The sequence below is a fragment of the Musca vetustissima genome, unplaced genomic scaffold, assembly GCF_032173495.1.
Source record: "Musca vetustissima isolate MV318-11 ecotype Yass unplaced genomic scaffold, APGP_CSIRO_Mvet_v1 utg66220, whole genome shotgun sequence".
Taxonomy (NCBI): Eukaryota; Metazoa; Arthropoda; class Insecta; order Diptera; family Muscidae; genus Musca; species Musca vetustissima.
Window position 1 is genome coordinate 32,289 of NW_026872672.1, and position 22,118 is coordinate 54,406.

The 22,118-nt window shown below is 33.5% G+C and overlaps 4 protein-coding genes across 4 annotated transcripts; 2 read left to right on the top strand and 2 right to left on the bottom strand.

Moving 5' to 3' along the window:
• Positions 1 to 1,084: 1,084 nt before the first annotated feature.
• LOC133337662 (C-mannosyltransferase dpy-19 homolog) lies at positions 1,085 to 9,434 on the bottom strand. The gene is made up of 8 exons (XM_061545872.1): positions 9,389 to 9,434; positions 9,048 to 9,309; positions 7,297 to 7,687; positions 5,639 to 7,174; positions 5,454 to 5,565; positions 1,682 to 1,766; positions 1,476 to 1,601; positions 1,085 to 1,320 (listed from the first exon to the last, which is right to left on the bottom strand). The coding sequence occupies exons 1-8, from the start codon at positions 9,432 to 9,434 to the stop codon at positions 1,116 to 1,118; spliced, it is 2,763 nt and encodes a 920-aa protein (XP_061401856.1). The 3' UTR covers positions 1,085 to 1,115.
• A 3,059-nt stretch (positions 9,435 to 12,493) lies between these two features.
• LOC133337597 (zinc finger and SCAN domain-containing protein 30) lies at positions 12,494 to 14,320 on the top strand. The gene has a single exon (XM_061545812.1). It carries the CDS (start codon positions 12,494 to 12,496, stop codon positions 14,318 to 14,320), a length of 1,827 nt encoding a protein of 608 aa, XP_061401796.1.
• Positions 14,321 to 15,567: 1,247 nt separating this feature from the next.
• On the bottom strand, positions 15,568 to 17,553 carry LOC133337608 (ribosome biogenesis protein NOP53). Its single transcript, XM_061545823.1, has 4 exons — positions 17,412 to 17,553; positions 17,165 to 17,341; positions 16,785 to 17,105; positions 15,568 to 16,429 (listed from the first exon to the last, which is right to left on the bottom strand). The coding sequence occupies exons 1-4, from the start codon at positions 17,525 to 17,527 to the stop codon at positions 15,568 to 15,570; spliced, it is 1,476 nt and encodes a 491-aa protein (XP_061401807.1). The 5' UTR covers positions 17,528 to 17,553.
• Positions 17,554 to 18,980: 1,427 nt separating this feature from the next.
• Positions 18,981 to 20,098, top strand: LOC133337639 (dnaJ homolog subfamily C member 25 homolog). Its single transcript, XM_061545851.1, has one exon. The coding sequence runs from the start codon at positions 19,028 to 19,030 to the stop codon at positions 20,000 to 20,002; it is 975 nt and encodes a 324-aa protein (XP_061401835.1). The 5' UTR covers positions 18,981 to 19,027; the 3' UTR covers positions 20,003 to 20,098.
• Positions 20,099 to 22,118: the final 2,020 nt, after the last annotated feature.

Sequence of the window (22,118 nt, forward strand, 5' to 3'; positions counted from 1 at the left end):
AATAATCTTCAGTACAATTTTGCACATACCAGAAGGAGTGGACCGATATTCCCCATCTTCGACCTTGATACAAGTTTCGAAGAAATATATTACAATATTACGAACGTTTGGATGAAATCGGCTATTCCATTCGAGTGTTTTTGTGCGCACCTGCCATATAGACAGTGAACAGACATTTGTAAATCGACTACTGAGGGTATAGAAATTGGTTTTTTTGAAACCAACAATAGGGGGTCCAATCATGATACACTTCAATATCGGTGTCCCAACGTTTGTTTCCATCAGGAAGAAGCCCATCTTTTTGCTTTGGCCTTTTTAACGTGAAATTGGAGGAAATTATATATGAATGTTATATCCAAATTTGAAGCGATTTGAACCAAGCTTGTTAATCGGACATTCGTGAAGTTACTCTCTGTAATTTAAACAAAATCACATGAAATAATTTATGGATGTTCACATTACGATATAATTCACATTACGATATACTTAATTATTATTTGATATAATGTTAACTTACTTATTTTTGTAACATCCAATCTTCCAAGTTCCAATTTAATTAACATAATTTGTGTTAAAGGAAAAATTGTCAGCATTGAATATTCCCAAATGGAATGGATATTCCTAAATTGGTTTGAATCACAAAATTAGCTTCGATACTAATTTTTTAGATGTTTCCGCAATACCCAGCAAACATTTTGTAGCAATATTTCATATAAATATATATTTCGATTACCATTAAATTGAAAATATTGAATGTGCAATACATATCCACTCACGTGTACTTTTTAGATTTTTTGTGTATATATAGGTATATATATATATATTTTTTTTTTTTGTTTGTTAAGCTGATGATTGATTATCCAGTTACATATAATTATATAGAAATTTCTTTATATGTATATATAGATAGTTGCACTGCATTATTATTGTTATACGTTAAAATGTGTGTGTATATAGGTATGTATTTATTTTCTCCCTATATTTTGCATTTCTTTCATTCACATGTATAAATGTATGTGTCTATGTATGTATGTCTTTTATGCATTCTTAGATTTTGCTGTATATTGATGTATTTTTCTTGATGTTGTTATTAGTTTTCTTTATATTCTACGATCTTACATTTGTTTCTCCGGCATTTTATTATATTTCAAATTGATTTGTACACTTTGCGAAAACATTTTGATAATGGCATAATAATCGTTGGTGAATACTTTTAAAAAGCTCGGTATATTCTTAACAGCTAATTCCGAACAAAATTGTGGATATTTACGATAGGCTGGTTGCATATCATCCCATATTGATAATAGATCACATTCATCACTAAAAATTAAAAAAAATAAGAAAATAAAAAATATAATAAATATAAATTTTAAATATAATTTACATATTATATATTTAATAATTATATATAAATTATATATAAATTATAAATATAAATTATAATTATAAATATAAATTTCAAATTTCTGACTTACCTAATGTGATTTTCACAATCTTTAACTGTTATAATCAAATACTGTATTTTTAATTGTGAACATTGATTATAAATATCAGATGACTGTTGTCGACTAAAAATACTATATACATGTTCAGTACGATCACTAAAAAAATGCAACAAAAAACAAAAAAAATAAAATTTTTATAAATTACTCAAATAAAAAAAAAAATCAAATATACTCACCTTATTTGTTTCATTTCTAGATGAGCATGATTGACAATGGGTCTTCTTGTTGATAAATGCACAGTACCAATTATTTCAATGGGTCCTAAAAAGAGAAACAATAGAATTTTATATTATTTTGGGCAAAGGCTAGAAAATGAAAAAAATGCGCTTAAATTTTGTAACAGCTTGTGGTGATCCTTAAAAGTACATTCTATAAAAAAAAACTACGGTTGTTTTGGCCATTGAAAAATATTATTTAAAAAATTCATTCAGCCACTTCAGTGGAAAATGTGACGGGGCCTATGTCATGATATCGAACATTTCTGGAGATATTTCCCCCATCCATTAAATCGAAATATCAAAGTACAGCCTTTTTGGTTGGAAAATGCGTCTAAAATCTTTATAGTATCTGAAATGGCCTGGCCCTAATACAAAACGAGAATAGTAAACATTTTCTATAGATATGTGTGTTCTCCTTCCAAGAACTCGGTATGCCACATCATAAAAGCAATCAAATTGTATTTTACCCCACGTAAAAGCACAACAAAAGGAATGCCAAAAACTACAGCCCGTATTTTAAATTATTCTTCAGAGAAGTTTTTCTTCATCCAGGAATCCTGAATGTCAAACTACTGCCGCATCGCACAGTTGTCGAAATCATGGAATTAGCGGCGCGAAAGTCAAAAATCCAAGTATAAACTTCCGAAAATTTTCATTGCATCGATTACAGACTCTTTCCTGACTCAGACTTTGATTTCACATTAATTTTATGAATTAATTATGATGAAAATTGTCGGCTACAAACTTTAAAATACCGGAATTGGGTTGGGACATTTATATGGCGGCTATGTAAAAACATGGTCCTACTGTAGTAACATTTTTCAACCATCACCCTCCAAATATCCGAAATGCAAATTTAAAGAAGTTTTGGCTGGAGACTGCGGTTAAAATCTCAAACAAACATGTGAATTAAATTTAAATTAATCAAAGTTCGAAATATTTTTATCGTCAGACTTATACCAAAGACAGACGACAGCCTTAATTTGAATTAAATAGTTCTTAATTTGTGTTTTTTTAGTTTCTGCATTTATGAATCAGTTTTTTGTTTCAAAACTATTGTTTGTCTGTGTGTAGAAAGAAAATATTGTCATTTGTTTACATTATTTTTTAGGATTACATCTTTATGAAAAGGATATATGCCAGACAGGAAGAATAACAGCTATAATGATGATAAAACTGCGCCCAATTCGACGGAATGTTGTATTATGCCTTTTTTTCCAATTTTTATTTTCATAAACGTTAACAAATTTGACAACAATCAATTTATTTTCTACAGCATTGCCATATTGAAATTGGTTAATTCAGTATAAATTCGGTTTGATTTTGTGCATTCATAAAAATGAGGATAATGTACAAGTTAATTTGAATTAAGGCTGTTAATGCAAATTAAGGCTGTCGTCTGTCTAGGCTATTACACTCATATTCTGTACAACATTTGTGTTTTTTTGTGATTCAGAACGCTACGTGGCCTGGCAACATATATAAGTTTTTCGATAAAAAATCCTCCAAAAACCTAGTTTTTAAATATCCACCCTTTTAGTTGATACTTTGAATTCATTGAATATATATTCTATGAAAAATCCATCGTTTTCAAAAAATAAATATATAAAATAAACAAAAAATGCTCAAACGAATGACATCAGTTTTGAAATTCTAAGTAAGCAGTATAGAAACAAGGTCACCTCCCGACAGTTCAAACTCATACTTTACAAGACGCTGATACTACCAGTTGGCATGATACCGATGAGCGGGAGAATACTCAAAAAAGAAAATAAAACAATTTTTATATTTTCAAATTTATTCGGCAAGTTAGTGAGTTTCGAAAGAAAAAAAACTTCACCTTAATGCGTGCGTGTTCGATCGAAAGCGAGAATGCAAGTTTCAGCAACGAAAGCGAGAATGCAAGTGAAGTCTCGGTGAGCAAATGTAGCGTAAATAAGGTCGAAGTCATATCGACGACGTAGCACCGAACGGAGCGAATGTGATTTCTAGGAGAGAGCGTAGGAAAGAGCGGATACTCTCTCCTACAATCCTAACCAGGCGATTGTGACTCCTAGAAGAAGTCCAGAGAAGATTCCCCCATTGACTCAAATGAGTGGCCAATTAATGTGAATAATAATTGATATGCTACGGAAGGGGTGAACAACATATCGAACACATACATTGTCGTAAACAATGTATCGAACCTAAACACTACCCGTGATGGATCTGAAGCATGGGTACTTGCGCAAGCAGACGAGGCTGCTCTTGGGGTGTTTGAGAGAAAAATTCTCCGAAAGAACTACGGACAGATTTGCGTCGACGGTGAATATCGGCGTCGAATGAACCACGAGTTTTACAATTTATACGGGGACATCGACATAGTGAGTCGTATTGAGCTGCAGCGACTACGGTGGCTACGTCATCTTGTGAGAATGAATGAGAATGCTCCAGCTCAAAAGGCACATAAAAGCGAGCCTACTGATGGTTCACGCAGAAGGGGAAGGCCACGTATTAGATGGAAAGTCCAAGTTGAAGACAACATCTTGAAACGTGGTCTTTCAAATTGGAGGAGATGCGCACAAGACCGACGCGTCTGGAAATCTTTTTTAAGCTCGGCTTATGGAACAACCGTTTTGAACAAGCCAGCTAAGTAAGTAAGATATATGCATTTCCCCAAAAAGATATTCGTTAAAAATTTGCCGTTCACAATAAATGTTCTCTAAATATCGAACTCAAAAAAAAAAATGTTCTAAAAAATCCACGACTTTTGAGAACATAATCATACATAAGTTCTCTTTAAAAAATCTACACCAATGTTATCCTTTCTAAAAATTGGTTCCCACAATAATATGCTCCGAAAAATATTCGTTAAAAGCTCTGAGGTAAATGTAGAAAATCCGCGGTACTAAAAAAATGTTTAAAATTTTTTGGTTTTAGAAAAAAACAATTATTTGAAAAATCCAAGTACAGTTCTTTAACCGAAAAGGTTAGTTTAGGTTGAATAGAGTTGCGGTTTACGCCAGTTATTGCGTAATTTGCCTTGGCTTTGGGATGTACACAAACCTTTTACATGCCTTAAAGGAAACAGCTAAGCATACTGATGATAGACCGACTCTTTCGTCTAATAAAGCGGGGAAGACTTTGTCTGGTTATGCTGCTTTAAACGATGAGAAGCTCTTCAAAGCACATCTTAACATTTATTCATCAATGCTAGGATTCTCAGATCTTACCCCCTTATTGCTGTTACATAATCATTTATCAATTTGCTCGGTGGGAAGTGAGCTTTCATGGGAAGTCTTAGTGTTTCTTCAGTTGGGTCTATTCTATAACTTTCATCATATACAATTCTTTCGGTTTGAGTATGAGTTTTTTCGTTTATTGTCATTTTGTTGCATTCTTTTCGCTTAGCTAGAAAGTTGTTTCAGTATACTATAGATTTTTTGTGGCACTCTCTGTTGTTAAGTTTTCGGAAATTTTTCCGCTTTGTTCAGAATCTCCTCTCGCTGTCATCCAGAATTTTTCGAAGACATTTTCTTTCTCGAAGAGTAAAACTTTTTTCGATGGACTTTACCATTATGTTTCAGATAAGCTGTTGAAATTTCTGATAATGTGACCTAAATAATATATATTTGTGATCAGAGAATGAGCACTCTTGTGAGACTTTCTCATTCTGGTCCTCGTCTATTAGCCTTGCTGAAAATGTTGTTATATCTAATACCTTCTCTCTAATTCTACAATTAAAACTTACCTGCAAATACTGCATCTTTTTCTGTGTTCATTTTAATCCATTCCAACATTGTATCCAAATCATCGTTTATCAATTTAACATTTGATGAAGGAAAATATTCCTCTTGGATATTCTAAAATTAAATAAAAAAATTAATAGTAATTTTTTTGTTGTAGTTGAAATATGTGTATTTTTGAAAATCTCACCTTAATACCCGGATTAACAATACTCGTCAAGAAGACCAACAAATATGCAGTCCAGAAAATACGACGATTTTTATTTGACATAAAAGAGGAACATATTGTTGAACCAAGTACACAACCTTGTGTAAAACATAGGAAAAATAATTTCTTTATACTTAAACCCATAACTGTGAAAACGGTCATCTGTAGGAAACTGTAGAGATAGTGGAAACTGCGATAATTACAGGTATTTTCATCATCGTCAGCACCGTCATAATCATCATCAGCATTGGAAAGATCATGTTTGCTATGATGATGTTGACGTTTTGTGGATTTTGATTTAGTAGTTGAATCGTTTACTGGTGCATTGGAAGATGTTTGGTTTTTACCATTTACGGACGGTTTTTCAGTTGTTTCTGTTTCTGCTTCATTTTGTTTTTGGGAATTCTTTGTGTCTTGGTTATTTGTAGTATTTGGCGAGGTGATATTGTTTCCATTATCCATATTGTCATTTTCTGAGGATTCCTTTTGTCTTTTAGCTGTTTCCGTTTCAGTTTCTCCTTCTTTTTCTTTTTCTTCACTGTCATTTTTCAATTTCTCTTCAGCTTCGACTTTATGTTCACGTTGTTCGTGTATTTGTTCTTTCAATTTTTTAATATCATTCAAAAAGTCCATGTGTTCATTGGGTTTGTCTTTTTTCGAATTTGTCTTTTCTTTCTTGTAACGTTCATAGTCGTAATCACATTTGGCCAGCAGATCCAAACAATCATTTAGCATAGCTTCGGTTTCTTTCTTTGACATATCCTGCATACTAACATGATTTTCTTCCAGAAAATCTTCCAGGATATATTTCTTAGCTCTTTCAATTACATCCGTATTGGGTTCTTTGACCTCTGTTGATTTTCGCCATTTTCGAAAGAATCTTGCCATAATGACCACACCATAAAGGCAATAGGGTTTGACAATGAGATTCTTTATAAAACCCCATAACTCCGACCATTGCATACGTTCATATTCCGGGTTGCAGGCCGAAAGGCTGGTAACAAAGTTGACCTTGGCCTGTAGCACCCAATGTATGAAGAGATCACGATACAGGGCAAATGTATTCTCTGAAGGCTTGGCCGCACCGGACATTTCGAGTATATCAATTATGGTACCCTGCGAACATATTGATATCAATATGCCCAGTGGTATTGTTTTGAAAAGAAACTCGGCAGTGTTTTCTGTTATAACACTCAACTCGTGTTCTTTTTCCTGATTTGCCGTTGAAGCGGTAGGTTTTTTCAGTAGCCGCATGGCAGTTATCAACGACAGACCCACCAAAGGTCCCAGTTGCCAACCAAAAAGATATCTACGGTTACCAAATGAATAATAATAGGCTAGGAAATTTGATGACAATTGGGATATCACATAATCCATGGTGAAGAGGCCCACAACACGATTGGGTACACCACTTATTGACCATGGTAGCATTAATATAAGAATTTGACTTGCAAAAATAATCGCAGAATACTGCCAGCATAAAAGGGCAACAGTGGTTAAATACACCAGCTTCAGTGACTGCAATGAAAAGAACAAAAAAAGGAAATGGGTTAATCCCCTCAATCACTTAGCAGCCAGTTAGTACACACACACAGGCAACCAAACAAATGTGACTGCATGCTGTGTCTAGTAACACTTACCGTCAACACTGACATCCGATATTTCCTCCTCTCCGTTACCCGATTTATGCATATACACAAATAGAACATCTGTACATAAATCGCTGGAAATGCAAAATTTTCACGAGCCATTGGCCTTTCATAGATTTTCGCCGCAAAACTATGAAACATAATGTATGAGACGACAGCATAAATGCCACCGAATAGATTACGACTCAATAGCAGGCCATACATGTAGATTATTAAGACGGTAAGGCCTCCCAAAAGCCATACACATTCAAAATAGAATTGTAAAGCCTGCCCTTCACAGCGGCCGTGTTCAAGTGTCAGACGTATATCATCAGAACGCCAGCAACTCAATAAAGATAAAATGCCCAGTCGGCTGTGGGAGCGTAATAAATGATAAAGAAATCTATAAAAGAAGAATAGAAAAACATAAAAGAAATTTTGTATCGATTTAAAATATAAAAAATTTTAGTCGGTCATAGTCGAATTGATTGTTATCTGACGGACGGTGGTAGATATAGAGAACTTTTTCAATATTTGAAATTTATTGAAGTGCCTGAGTTTTTACCAATTAATGGAGGCGATTTTTTTGTAATTTTATTCAACTGTAATTTGGCATAACGGGTTTTGACTACAATTTAAAGGATACGCTAAGAGTTTTTTTCGAGCACCAAATAGTGGTGGATTTTTTAAGGAATATGTTTTCGAGCACCAAATAGGCGTGGATTTTTTAAAGAATATTTTTTCGAGTACCAAAATAGGCGTGGATTTTTTAAAGAATATTTTTTCGAGTACCAAAATAGGCGTGGATTTTTTAAAGAATATTTTTTCGAGTACCAAAATAGGCGTGGATTTTTTAAAGAATATTTTTTCGAGTACCAAAATAGGCGTGGATTTTTTAAAGAATATTTTTTCGAGTACCAAAATAGGCGTGGATTTTTTAAAGAATATTTTTTCGAGTACCAAAATAGGCGTGGATTTTTTAAAGATTTTTTTTCGAGTACCAAAATAGGCGTGGATTTTTTAAAGAATATTTTATCGAGTATCAAAATAGGCGTGGATTTTTTAAAGAATATTTTATCGAGTACCAAAATAGGCGTGGATTTTTTAAAGAATATTTTTTCGAGTACCAAAATAGGCGTGGATTTTTTAAAGTACCAAAATATTTTTTTAAAGCAAAGTACCAAAATAGGCGTGGATTTTTTAAAGAATATCAAGTACCAAAATAGGCGTGGATTTTTTAAAGAATATTTTTTCGAGTACCAAAATAGGCGTGGATTTTTTAAAGAATATTTTTTCGAGTACCAAAATAGGCGTGGATTTTTTAAAGAATATTTTTTCGAGTACCAAAACCACCACTTGCTCCTCGATTTGTCCAAAGGACTATAGTAAAAAAGGATTTTTAAGCGACCATCTTCTCCTCTGCCTGACCAGATTAAAAGATTTAATAAACTGTCGCACAATTTGGAATGTTGAAACTGAATGACAAAAATGAACATATTTTCCAAATTTGTGTAGGCGCACACCTTTTCGTATTAGCATTCTATAAAGGTTACCGATAAGTAGGATACACCAAAAACATATTCATAATTAATATCAAAATACTTGATTTCGATCAATATCTTTCACATTTATCTGCCCTCATTTAACAACAAGAACATAAACACAGTAGGTCATTAAAACCATACAATTAGGGTTTGGCGCGATATAATATCATAGCCACTCGCACACACATCCATGCATACCAAAAAAAAAAAAATACTCACCCTATTGTTATCTCAGGCAAGACATGAAATCTGCTTAGAACATTGATACTGTTTGGATATTCAATAGATGTTACATTCATCAGCTCCCAACAACCAGACCAAAAGTCAGGTGCCTCTGTCAGGGTCTTATAAAAACTATGATATAGGGCATCTTCACGCCGGAACAACGATTCACGTTCCAATTGTGTTAAATGGGCCATATTGGTGCGATTCTCAAATATATTCCTGACATGATGAACATAGAGGAAAAAGAAGCCAGTACCTAAAAGGAAAGGGACAAAGCCATAGAAATTATTTGTTCATTTATGCATTTGATTTGGATGGATACCATTGGCACATACCAATTAATGACTGGGCCAACATTAGAATCAATTTCGGCTCCCTCATGTTGCCTGTGTTGCCGCCTTTTGGCCCTCTTTTTTTCCAATGCTTCACCTGACTTTTCACTGAGGTTGTTTACCCTTGACTTCTTGATAAGCAGCACTCACTCAGCAGCAGACACAAGGCCGTTGTCGTCTCAACGACATCAATGCAATGCAAACTTTTGTTGTGTCTGTTGGGGCTTTTTCTTAAAATTCGTTTCGATATCACTCTGGCTTTTATTTATACATGTTGTGGGTCGGCGTATTCCACTGTGGTGACAAACAATTTCAATAATTTTTGAAAAAACAAAAGTAAAGAAAGATTTTCCGGCAGCTCTCCTAAAGTGAAGAAATATGATGAAGTTCAAAGCTTTTCTCCGGGCCTATAACGCCGTAGAAACAAAGTGAACAAATCAAGAACCGATAAAGATTAGAATCAAAACAAATTGGCCGACAATCAAGAGGGTTATGAAGATGAAATTCCCCGCTGGAGTAACAGCTGAGATGACAAAACCGAAATCACCTGTCAAAGAAAACAAAGCCAATTGGAATTTTCACCGCCTGTCAAACAATCGATAACATGTAATATAAAAGAATTTACAGGGTGACACAGAAATACGTAATTTGCAATTGATGTCAACAGGTGTATATTTTGAATAGGATTTTCCAATAAAAAGTGTTATTGTAAAGTGAAATGCAGTTTTTTTGAGATAAAAATTCACTCTATTTTTAGTTATGATATAGTTTCCCTTTGTCAAATGTCAAAGATGGAAAGCATCATAAGTGACAGCTGCCGAAATACTGGATATTTCAAAAGATCATTTATTTTGGTAGCAAATGTGTGGATTATTTAAAGAATTATAAAAAGCGGCGGTATTCAAAAAATTATATAAATCGTTGATTTTTAAAGGATTGCAAAAGGCGTGGATTCTTCGAAGTACTATATAAATCGTTGAGATTTTAAAGGACAATCTCAAGAGTGAATTTTTAAAGGACTATATAAAGTGGGGATTTTTTCAAAAGTGGACTTTTAAAAAATTATAAAAATTGATTTTCTCAAAGTCAATTTTTTCCATAGAACTATATGAAGCGTGGATTAAAAAAGCGATTGTTGCCGACGATGCTACCACTGAATTCAAGAGACTTTTTAGTTACATAGGCGATCACATTACACCCTTCAAGTGTTTTGTCTATGTAGTAAGATATGCCCATGGTACAATACCATGGATATGCCCAAATAAATTCAAAATAAATTGAAATATATTCAAATTTAATTGAAATGAAAATTATGTTTTCAACATGTTCGTCTGGAAGTAATTATTTTTTATGGATGAAACAAACATTTGATGGTATTCCCTACTGGATTTTGGGAAGAAATCATAACCTTTCATTCATTTTTCGCGTTTTTAGTTTTGTGTTGAAAAAATGTCAAATAAACACAAACACTTGTTGCGTATAGTTATTTTATTTTTGGCAGAAGAAGCCACACGTGCATAATTGCTTTTTTGTTATTCACCTCAAGCTGCCCTACCTTGTATTATTGTACCATGGGATATGCCTAGTAATTAAGTTTTTTATGTTCTGTTTTTACATTGTTATGCAAAAAATTAACAATTACATTTAACAAGGGATTTGACAAGTAAAAATATTCCGCACTGCCCGTTAAAAATCACACAACGGTTAAAAAAGTAAAAATAACTTTTTCAGTATCACCTCACTTTTTCCTTAGATCTCAATAAATATAGAAACAATTGGTCTGTTCCCGTACTGCAAGATTGTACGAGATTTTACTATTTTTTCGTAGTAAAAAGTGGTAGATTCTTGCAGACGGGAACAGACATTCTATTTTTTGTCATTTTTTTCTCGGAAAATAAAAATTACTTACTTTAATTTTAACTTACGCAGCACTAGAACCGATCTCCCCATAATCCACAAATAAACTAATGGTCTGTTCCCGTACTGCAAGAATCAAGATCTATTAATAAGGTCACCAAGATAACAATCGAAATCGGAAAACAGCTGTTTTTTCTCAAGTCTAATGTCAAAAATTTCGAATTTGTTTGCGTTTTCATAATGGAAGTCAATTCACAATAATGCATTTTGACAGTAAACTTGAGAGGTATCGATAATCAGCTGGTCTCCCTTGGTGACCTTATTTATAGGCCATGGCAAGAATCTAATCATGGCCTATAAATAAGGTCACCAAGGGAGACCAGGTGATTATCGATACCTCTCAAGTTTGCTGTCAAAATTATTGTGAATTGACGTCCATTATGAAAACGTAAACAAAGTCGAAATTTTTGACATTAGACTTGAGAAAAAACAGCTGTTTTCCGATTTCGATTGCTATCTTGGTGACCTTATTAATAGATCTTGAATCTAATACTTTTTACTACGATAACAAATTTTCCTTTATGTTATCGAAGAAAATAGTAAAATCTCGTAGATTCTTGCAGTACGGGAGCAGACCATAAACCAGTTTTTTTTTTTGTCTAATTTGCACAATTCACAGATAACTGCAAAGTTACGACAAAAATTCAAATGTAACGGTACAATACAATTATTGTTGCAAATCGCTTTTTTAAAAGAAGGATGTTACAAAAAAGACACTTTTTCTCTTGGAAGTGTGACAATACTTTTACAAATATAACAAGCCGCATTTCACCAACAAATCTGACGCCGCAATATTAATTCATAGGGGCTCCAAGTTGTCGGTTGGGAAGTAAATCGATTAGTCGAAAGTCGATTTACTTATCCCTAATCATAATTTGCCTTAACCTCATTCGTAAACAACACGGTTTCCTTTTAGTCTTAGTCTCCATCCCACCTCATTCGTAAACTTTCGGTTATACCATTTTGAGTTCATCTTTATCGGCCATTTTGTCTTCTCCTCCCATTCGTTAGCAAGTGGAACGCTTTTCAATTTTTTCAGTACGACGTCGCTTGAGTCTTGGCAACTACCAACTACCCAACTCTACCCGTAATTTACTCAATTGCTGAGAATTTTTAGTCCCAAGCTAATTTGATTCCAAACTCTATTAATGCACATCTACGAATAGTTAAAAAGCCTATCCAATTGTCATCATGTGTGTGGTCATTAATTTGGATGTTGTGTGCCTGGTGTGTTTGCATCATTCCGCAGAAATGCATAGCATCTTTGATACGGCATCCGATGAGAATGATATTCAAATAGCCCAAAAGATTTCCACATTGTCAAAGCTGAAGGTGGATTCCAAAAATGAGCATTTACCGGATAAGATATGTGATGGTTGTCTAAAAGATCTCAAGGCTGCCTGGAGATTTCATAGGAATTGTCAAACGGCAGTGGCTGTTTTTCAGAGTATCCTCAAACCAATACTAAAGCTACGAGAACAAACAGAAACGAAAAGTATTGAAAATCAGGAATCGGAAGACAATGTTACGAACGAACCAACGTCTTCTTCCTCCTCGGGTGAACAACACGGAGCCGTAGAAATGACAATTAAAGAAATGTTCGATGAAGACCAGCCGGACCATCAACTAGCAGCTGTAATTGAAAGCACGGATGAACAAGATATTGTTGATGAGTCGTCCATGGTTGCCGAAGAGGTGGAGGAGGAAGAAGAAGAAACAGCTGTTAAAGAAGAAACCGTCAACAAATTTGTGGAACTAAATCAATGCATTACCGAAGAAGACCACGAGGAAGATTTTCAATCGGTCGATGATGGTGCCACCTATGAAACTCAAGGACTTGTAGAGTATTATTTAACGGATGATAATGAAGAAATCAAAAGAGTTAGTAAGGCAAAACAGCCCAGAATACTGAAAAGCGAAAAAGATACTTCGACCATAGCATCTAAGAAAATGATTGTTCAGTCTGCAAGAGATGACACAAATGTATCCACTTCAAGTATGGCAACCAGAGGAATTGTTACTCGGGCACTGGAACGAAAATCGGAAGCATCGAAAATTGTGAAATTTGCTACTGCCGCAAGACGAAAACAAATTCAATATCAACCCGCCACATCGAAAACATCCCAACAACAAAGGATCCCACAACAAACAATTGATTCGGAAGACAATGCAAGTCAAAGTAATGCCGAATCTGAGACAAGTTCACGCAAACGGAAAGCAGGCACAGCGGCAGGAACGAGGGTTCCAAAGATATGCGAAATATGTGGCAATTCGTATCGCTTCCAGCATGCCCTCAATGCCCATATGCGTCGTCATTTCGACGATAAACCTTTTCCCTGTGAAATGTGCTCCAAGGCATTTGTTTCCAATGTGGAACTGCGTCGCCACATGCGCGTACACACTGGCCAGAAGCCGTATGCCTGTCAGTATTGTGATCGTCGCTTTTCCGATTATGGATCCCGGATAAAACATGAACGCACCCACACCGGTGAACGACCATACGGTTGTGCAACATGTGGCAAAACATTTGCCTATCCTCATGTCCTGTCCGTTCATCTGAGAACCCATACGGGTGAAAAGAAATTCAAATGTAGTTATTGTCCCAAAGGATTTACGAAGAAAGCGTATTTAATTACCCACATGGATACGTATCATAGCAACGTGGGAGATGTTACAACATATGAATTGACTATGGAGGATGATGATGGGGATAACGTCGAAACCGATAATGAACAATTGGGGGATGCAATGTTTACACCCGAGTTCATTATTGATGACCAACAACAGGAACATCAAGATAGAGGTCAAATTGATAAAAGTCATCACCACAAACTGGAAGAAGGTGACGGAGATGATGATGATAATGATAATAATGTTGATGATGACGATAACAGAAATGCCCAAATGCTAGTACCAAAATCACTTTTACGCCTGAAAAGTGAAAATAATACCGAAGATGATAACGATGTACAAGAAGTTGAAATCCATTTGGATGAATATACAATAAGAGTACGATAAGTGTTTGATTTTTAATTTTTCAGAATTTGGAATAGATTTACTGTTATAACTATGCAGTTGTAAATAAACAATTTGTGTGTACAACAAATAAACCAAGGATTACAATAGATATTCCCTTCTGTTGAAGCAGCCATGACCCATGATATATATATTTCGAATAAGTCCATACTTACCTATGTTTGTTGTTTGAAGTTTTTGTTTTGAATTTCAAAAACGATTGTTTGGCATTGTTTGGTATTCGAAGTATTCGTTTTGAATTTGAAATCCAAATGGTTGGTATTCAAAGTATTCGTTTTGAATTTCAAATGGTACGTGTTGGTATTCAAAGAGAAATGCTTGGTATTTGATTTATTCGTTTTGAATTTCAAATGCTATGTTTTGGTATTCAAATTATTCGTTTTGAATTTCAAATGACATGTTTTGGTATTCAAAATATTCGTTTTGAATTTCAAAGTATTCTTTTTGAATTTGAAATGCTATGTTTTGGTATTCGAAAAATTCGTTTTGAATTTTAAAGTATTAGTTTTGATATTCAAAGTATTCGTTTTGGTTTCAAATTGTACGTAATGGTATTCGAAATATTCGCTTTGCATTTCAAATGTTATGTTTTGTTTTTGGTATTCAAAGTATTCGTTTTGAATTTCAAATGCTAGGTTTTGGTATTCGAATTATTCGTTTTGAATTTCAAATGCTATGTTATGGAATTAGAATTATTCGTTTTGGTATTCAAAGAATTCATTTTGAATTTCAATTCTGTGTTTTGGTATTCGAATTATTCGTTTTGGTATTCAAAGCATTCGTTCTGAATTTCAAATGCTGTTTTGGTATTCGAATTATTCGTTTTGGTATTCAAAGTATTCGTTTTGAATTTCAAATGCTATGTTTTGGTATACGAAATATTCGTTTTGTATGTAAAAGTATTCATTTTGAATTTCAAATGATATGTTTTAGTATTCGAAGTACTCGTTTTTAATTTCAAATGCTATGTTTTGGTATGTGAAATATTTGTAAGGCAGGGAAGACTTTAGTTTCGGATCTCGCCACTGATCCTCATCAGTTCGTTTAGTTTTTTTTTTTTTTTTTTGATATTCTTCCTGACTTGTTAAAAAATATTATTTTTTAAACAACGTAATAAACAAAAACACATTCCTTGTATTTTTATGTAAAATTTTATTTACAAAAAAGATACCTTAAACTAAAAAATGTAGATAATTCTATACCATCTTAAAACATTGTTTAATGTTCTACTACTTTGAAGCTTGGGCGGCAGCCTTCTTTTCAGCCATACGTTTGTCACGCAGCATTTGATAAGAAACTCCGGGATCTTTGTGTGTACTACGTGGGAAACGTTTAACTTTAGGTTTCTTCTGTTTACCAGTTGCCACGCTAACAGGCAGAATATTACGTTTCTGGAAGTTCTTGAAACGATCAACCAATAGACTTGTACCCGTCTGTATGTTACGTACATTACCAGCCAATTCTTCGGGCATATTTACATCCTGATCGGGTTCATTGAATTTCAAACGTCCCAGACGTTTTGTTTCGAATTTCTTTTTAAATTCAGCCTTTTTGCGTCGTTTCATTGCCTCCTTGAGTTCTTCTTCTTCGATCAGAACTTCAGTTTTTAATGATTTGATACGATTCAAATCGGCTATTTGTTTCTTTAATGCTTTCTTCGCTTCCAGTTTCTTTTGTAGCTCTTTTTGGCGGAGTTCTCTATTGCGTTGTGCTTTACTTTTCTTTTTATTTTCTACTGGTGGATTTATGCTGTCGTATGGAGCTGAATCATCGGAATTGTCTTCTTCGCCTTCTTGATCTTCTTTCTTGGCTTTCTTTGATTTTTTGCCAGCATTATTTTCATCACCTTCATCGTTATCTCCTTCTTCAGCTTCATCCTCATCATCGTCCAGGCCGGCGCTCATTTCTTGTATGTGCTGTTGTTGCCTTTCCTCAGCTGTAACCTTACGGAACATTTGGGTGGTAACACGTTTTAAATGTTTCTCTTCCTTAATGAGTTTTTCTTCTTTCTCAACAATGTCGGAAATAAGCTTTTGATGATCTTGTAGAGATGGATTATAGCTTGTACCGGGATGGGGTGGTTCAAATTTCCTATAAAGAGAAAAAATCAATCAATTAATTGAATGTAATCAAATTAACAAAATGGATAATTTTAGTAAACTATAATTGAACCTATGAAAGATTTTATTCTTCGGCAGATTTTAAAAGTATACAATATCTTCTGCCATTAAAAGACGTCCAACAGAAATTCTATGTATGGAAGGTGTATAAAACCCCGATTATCCCATTAGAAGACTTCAAATAGACATGATGTCCCATCTTTACACAAAAACCTTCTACAAAGTCTATACAAAGGCCCCCACCAACATATTTTTAATCCATATCAAATGATTGAGAATAGCTAGAATATTTTAATCATTGAGAATAGCTATGATTTACTACTTACTTGGCTTTGGTAGTTCTATGCCTTATACTATCATGAATTTTGTACACTGGCAGTCCCAGTTTTTGTGCATTATATTTGGCCAATTCTTCTGATATCCAACCCTTTTCATCTTTCAAACCAGGCACCTTTTCACGGAAATCTTCTTCTTGCCAAATATCTTTATTCGTATCGGGTATTTTCGTAGCTAATTTCTTGACTTTTTCTTCAACCTTGGCATAGGTTTTGGCTCGATCTTGATTTGCTTGAATGTGCCTGGGCTTAGTGGGATTGATGACTTCCTCTTCAATATTGCGGCCAGCTTTCTTTTGTTTGACAATGTTTCTATAGGAAAAACCAAAGAGATTAGTTATTTTTATATATGGAATATGTAAATATATTACCTCTTAACAATGGGATCCTGTACCTTCGAAGTATTCTCCAATACTTGCAAAGAACGTAAGGGCTTTTTGGCATTCAATTTCCGTTTTTGTTTTTCTGTTAAGGCTGTGGGCTTCTTAGCATCGGCTGGGGTTACATCGATTTTAAACAATTCCTCATCTTTCTTTTCGGTAAATGTTCTGGATAGAGATAGGTGGAAAATAATTCCAATTAACATTTTTTTGTTTGTGGTTGGATGGTTTGTCTTACCCAATTCTTTCCTCCTGTCGCTGTTCTTCGAGATATTCCTCAACATCTTGGATATCTGTTTTCCTCCATGCTGATTTATTTTTCTTCGAAATACGTTTTTTCTTTTGCACCGACATCTTTTCTCCAATTAAATAAAAATATATTTACTTCGATCTGTCTGATGTACCACATCTACAATGCACGTGTTGACGGCAATAGTTTAGGTGCGACTTTATTATGGCGTATGGCAACTGTTAATATAATGATGAATGCATTTTTTAGCCAACAGCTGTCAAATGAAACGTCAAACTGAATTAATGAATTATAATGTTAAATTTTTTAGACGAATCTGAAATAGATGAGTGGATTTTCAATTGGAATTTGAATTCTAAGCTTGAGTTTTTAAAGAATATCTTTCAAGGAGAATCTGAACTAGAATGGTTTATATTTTAGTAAATATTCTTCAAGATAAATCTGAACTAGAAGCGTAGATTTTTAAAAAATTATTATTCAATGGGAATCTGCAAACGTATGTAAGCGTAGATTTTTTTGAAAAATTTCAAAAGAAATTTTAACAATAATCTTGGAATTTTTTGAGAATATCTTTTAGGGGAATCTGAACTAATAGTGTGTATTTGTTAAAGAATATTGTTCAATGGAAATATATGGATTTTTAAAATGTTTTTTTTTTTTTAGGAAAATCTGAACTAGAAACATTAATATTTTAGATAATATTTTCCAAGGGACATCTAAACTAGTATGATGGATTTTATAAAGAAGAATTTTAAAAGCAAATGTGAACTAGAAGCTTGGAATTTTTAAGGAATAATTTCCAAGAGAAATTGTTATGAATTTTTTAATAACAATTTCTCAAATGAATCTGAACAAGAAGCTGCCAAAAGTTTTCTATAAATGTTACTTCCCTACTTAGCTGGCTTATGACAAAACGGTTGCTCCAAAAGCCGAGCTTAAAAAATATTTCGAAGCGCGTCGGTCTTCTGCGCATTTCATCCAATTTGAAAGGCCATTTTCCGAGATGTTGTCCATTACTTAATTTTTCAATCAGATTCGTGGCCTTCCCTATAAATATTACGATATGCTAATATCGTAAAAACCCAGCTGTCATTACCTATACGTTTGTCAGTAACTTCTGACGCCGTCGCCAATGCCTCCAACAACGGCTATCACCAACATTTTAAAATTGTCCGGCTAGGGTGTCTGCAGCTTTCTTCACATTCTTCGTTCTTGGCCAAAAAACATCAAAATTCCAATCTCACATAGCACGGCCGGACATCAGCATCCCCAGCTCTCTCTTGGCAGTGGCCTAATGTTCATCTTCATTGAATAGCTGTAAACATCAATCGTTAGTCGTGAAGAAGAGCTGTGAGCGGCAGCAACAAGTTGATTCGAACCGTCTAAGCCAGCCACAGACAGCCGGTCGGTTAATGAGTTCTAACTGTCGAATCCAAAGAGAAACATAAACGTGGCAACCAATCATCATCATAAATGGTCTTAATGATTTATACCAGTTGTTGAAATCGTTGCTGTTGTTGTTTGTGTGAAGATTACGAAGAAAAATTTTAATCACCATGTTACCTCCACGTTACCACCGTCACCTGCTGTTGGGTCTGGTCTGTATGTTAGCTTTACCATCCGTTTGCTTGGGTCTACTGGAAGGCCTATATTGTGGTAAACAAAATTGTTATGATGTCTTGGGTGTTACTCGTGAATCTACCAAATCGGAAATTGGCAAGGCGTACCGGGTATTGGCTCGAAAACATCATCCGGATTTGCATCGAACGGAAGAGGCTAAGAAGGAAGCTGAGATACAATTCAAAGCCATTGCCACGGCTTATGAAATTCTAAAAGATGATGACTCTCGCAATGATTATGACTACATGTTGGATAATCCAGATGAATACTATGCCCATTACTATCGTTATTATCGCCGCAGAGTGGCTCCCAAGGTGGATGTGAGAATTGTTATTATTGTCACATTGACAATTATTTCCGTGATACAATACTACTCGGGATGGCAGCGTTATGATTCGGCCATTAAATACTTTGCCACGGTACCAAAATACCGTAACAAAGCTCTGGAAATAGCTAAAGAAGAAATTAACGAAAAGGTTCATAACCGCAAGGGAAAGAATCGCCTCTCCAAGGCAGATCAAAAGGAAGAAATCGAAAAAATCATAATTAAAGTAATCGAAGAGAAGATGGACGTTAAGGGTGGTTGTGCCAAACCCACGATTTGGGATATACTCTGGGTGCAAATAATCATATTCCCCTATACGCTGGCCAAATGGCTGTGGTGGAATATTACCTGGACATGGAAATTCACAATTTGTAAAAAACCCTACGGACGAGAGGAGAAGCTGTATTTAATAAGACGTAACATGAAAATGGGTGAACATCAATTCAGTTCTCAGGATGATAAACAAATTGAGGAATATTTACGTTTAGAACTTTGGATTAAGGAGAATTTCGAAGAGTGGCGTATACAGGAAGAGGAGGAGCTAAAAAAGAAAATGGCTGAGAATCCACGTTACAAGTCCTATCGTAGATATATGAAAAATCATGGTCCAGGACGTATGACTTTTGAAGACTAAATTAACTAAAAAAACAACAACAACTAGGCTTTATTGTTAAGAGACAACATAGGTGACTATATATTTATATTAAGTATGTAATTAAAAAAAAAAGAATTTCTTATATGATGATGATGAATGTTTTGCATTAATTTAATTTTGTTTAATTGTAAGACCAGTGTTTGTTTACCTATTCCTCCAGAAACACAATTTTTTATGAAAATAGTTTAGTAACATTTTTTTATATAAAACGAAACTGAAAAAAACGATGAAAAAAATAATTGTTTTATTTGAGGGAAAATTATCAAGATATAAAAAAAGAGACATTGGAATTGGATTTCAAGATAAATTCACATTTTTTTACAAATGTGTCCCGAAAATGATAGATAATTAATAAAATTGGTATTTGATATTATTTTGGACTTAAGAAAATTTTATTGCCACACATTAAATTCAATCCATGATCACAATTTAAAAAGTTTTTAATTACTTTTTGAATATTTTAAAATTAAAGATTTTATATTTGGATATTTAATTGGAAGTTTTGTATTTAATAAGAGGATATTTTTTTAATTTAATTTATTTTTATTAAAAATTTTTGATTTTTAATTCATTTTCTAAGAAATAGTTTCCAAAGGGAATCCGTAATATAAGCGTGGATTGTTTAAAGAATATTTTTCAAGGGTAATCTGAAATATATTAAATATTTGAAGGGGAATCTGAAATAGATTCATTAAAGAATATAATTCAATCTGAACTATACGCATGGATTTTTTAGAATAAATTTCATGGGATATCTGAAATAGAAGTGTGGATTCTTTAAAGAATATTTTTCAAAATATTTAATATTACTTTGAATTAAAAAAAATTAAAAAATGTTAATATTTAATTCAATCCATGATTATAATTACTTTGTAGTATTTTTCAACGAGAATCTGCAATAGAAGGAGAATCTGGACAAGAAGCGTGAATTTTTTAATACAATTTTTTTCAAGGGGAGTCCATAATATAAACGTGAATTATTCAAAGAATATTTTTCAAGAGAAATCTGAAATATGAACGTAAATTTTTTAAGGAATACTTTTCAAAATATTTAAATTTTTTAAAAAAATAGTGTTGATATAAAATTCAATTCATGATTACAATTTAAACAGTTTTTAATCTCTTTGTAGTATTAAGTTAATGGAAATTCTAAATATTTTGATTTACATTTTGATATTTAATTGAGAGTTTTGTAATTCAATATTCTAAATTAAATAGTGTGTATAGTTTTAATTTTTTTAATGTTCAATTTTTAATTGAGTTCTTTGAATTGGAAAATATAATTAATAATTAAAATTCCAAACTTTATAATCTTGTATTTTGTAGTTATTTTTTGTATTTTTTTCTTTTTAATTTAGTGTTATGTATTGTTTGTCCTCCCATCTAGAAATATTCTCCAGAGACCCCATAAAGTAAATATGCATGTCAATTCTATATCCGTCTGTCTATTGAAATCAAAACGCTGCATTGAAAATGGTATCTTCGAGTAGAATCTTAGTTGCAGTCAAAATTTTTGTTTGGGTTTCTGTGAATAATTACTACTTTTACTAGTATTGCTTGTCAAGTTAGTGAAATGTACATGTATTATTCTTGGCCCGCAATTGTTATCGTGATTGTTAAAATTTTCTTGTTTTATTTTATAGTCGAAGATTTTCGCGTTATTGTTTATTATAAGTGTAATTATGAGATTTGTAGACTGGTAATTTCTTAAATGTGGTCTGCGGACTTTGAAATTATTGTGAATACATAAATTAAAAAAAAAAAAAAAAATATAGGTCCAGGTTTTTGGAATAGTCCCAATGTAAACGGTATTAAATCGAATTGGCTACAATTTGATATTTTGGTTTCCCCAAATTTCCCACCAAAAATTATCCACATTGGCCCACATTTTGTATTTTGGGGATTCCCTAAAAGGGGTTAAGCCAAATTGACTGTCATTTTGTAGTTTTTGGTTATCATTGGGTGGCAAATCTTCCACCTGAATTGATCAATGTTGATTTTGATTTTTACTTTATTTTCAAGGTCCTATCCAATTTTTCGACCAGGGTGCCTGTAGTTTGGTATTTCGTTTTCTCCTGACAACAATTTAGCTACC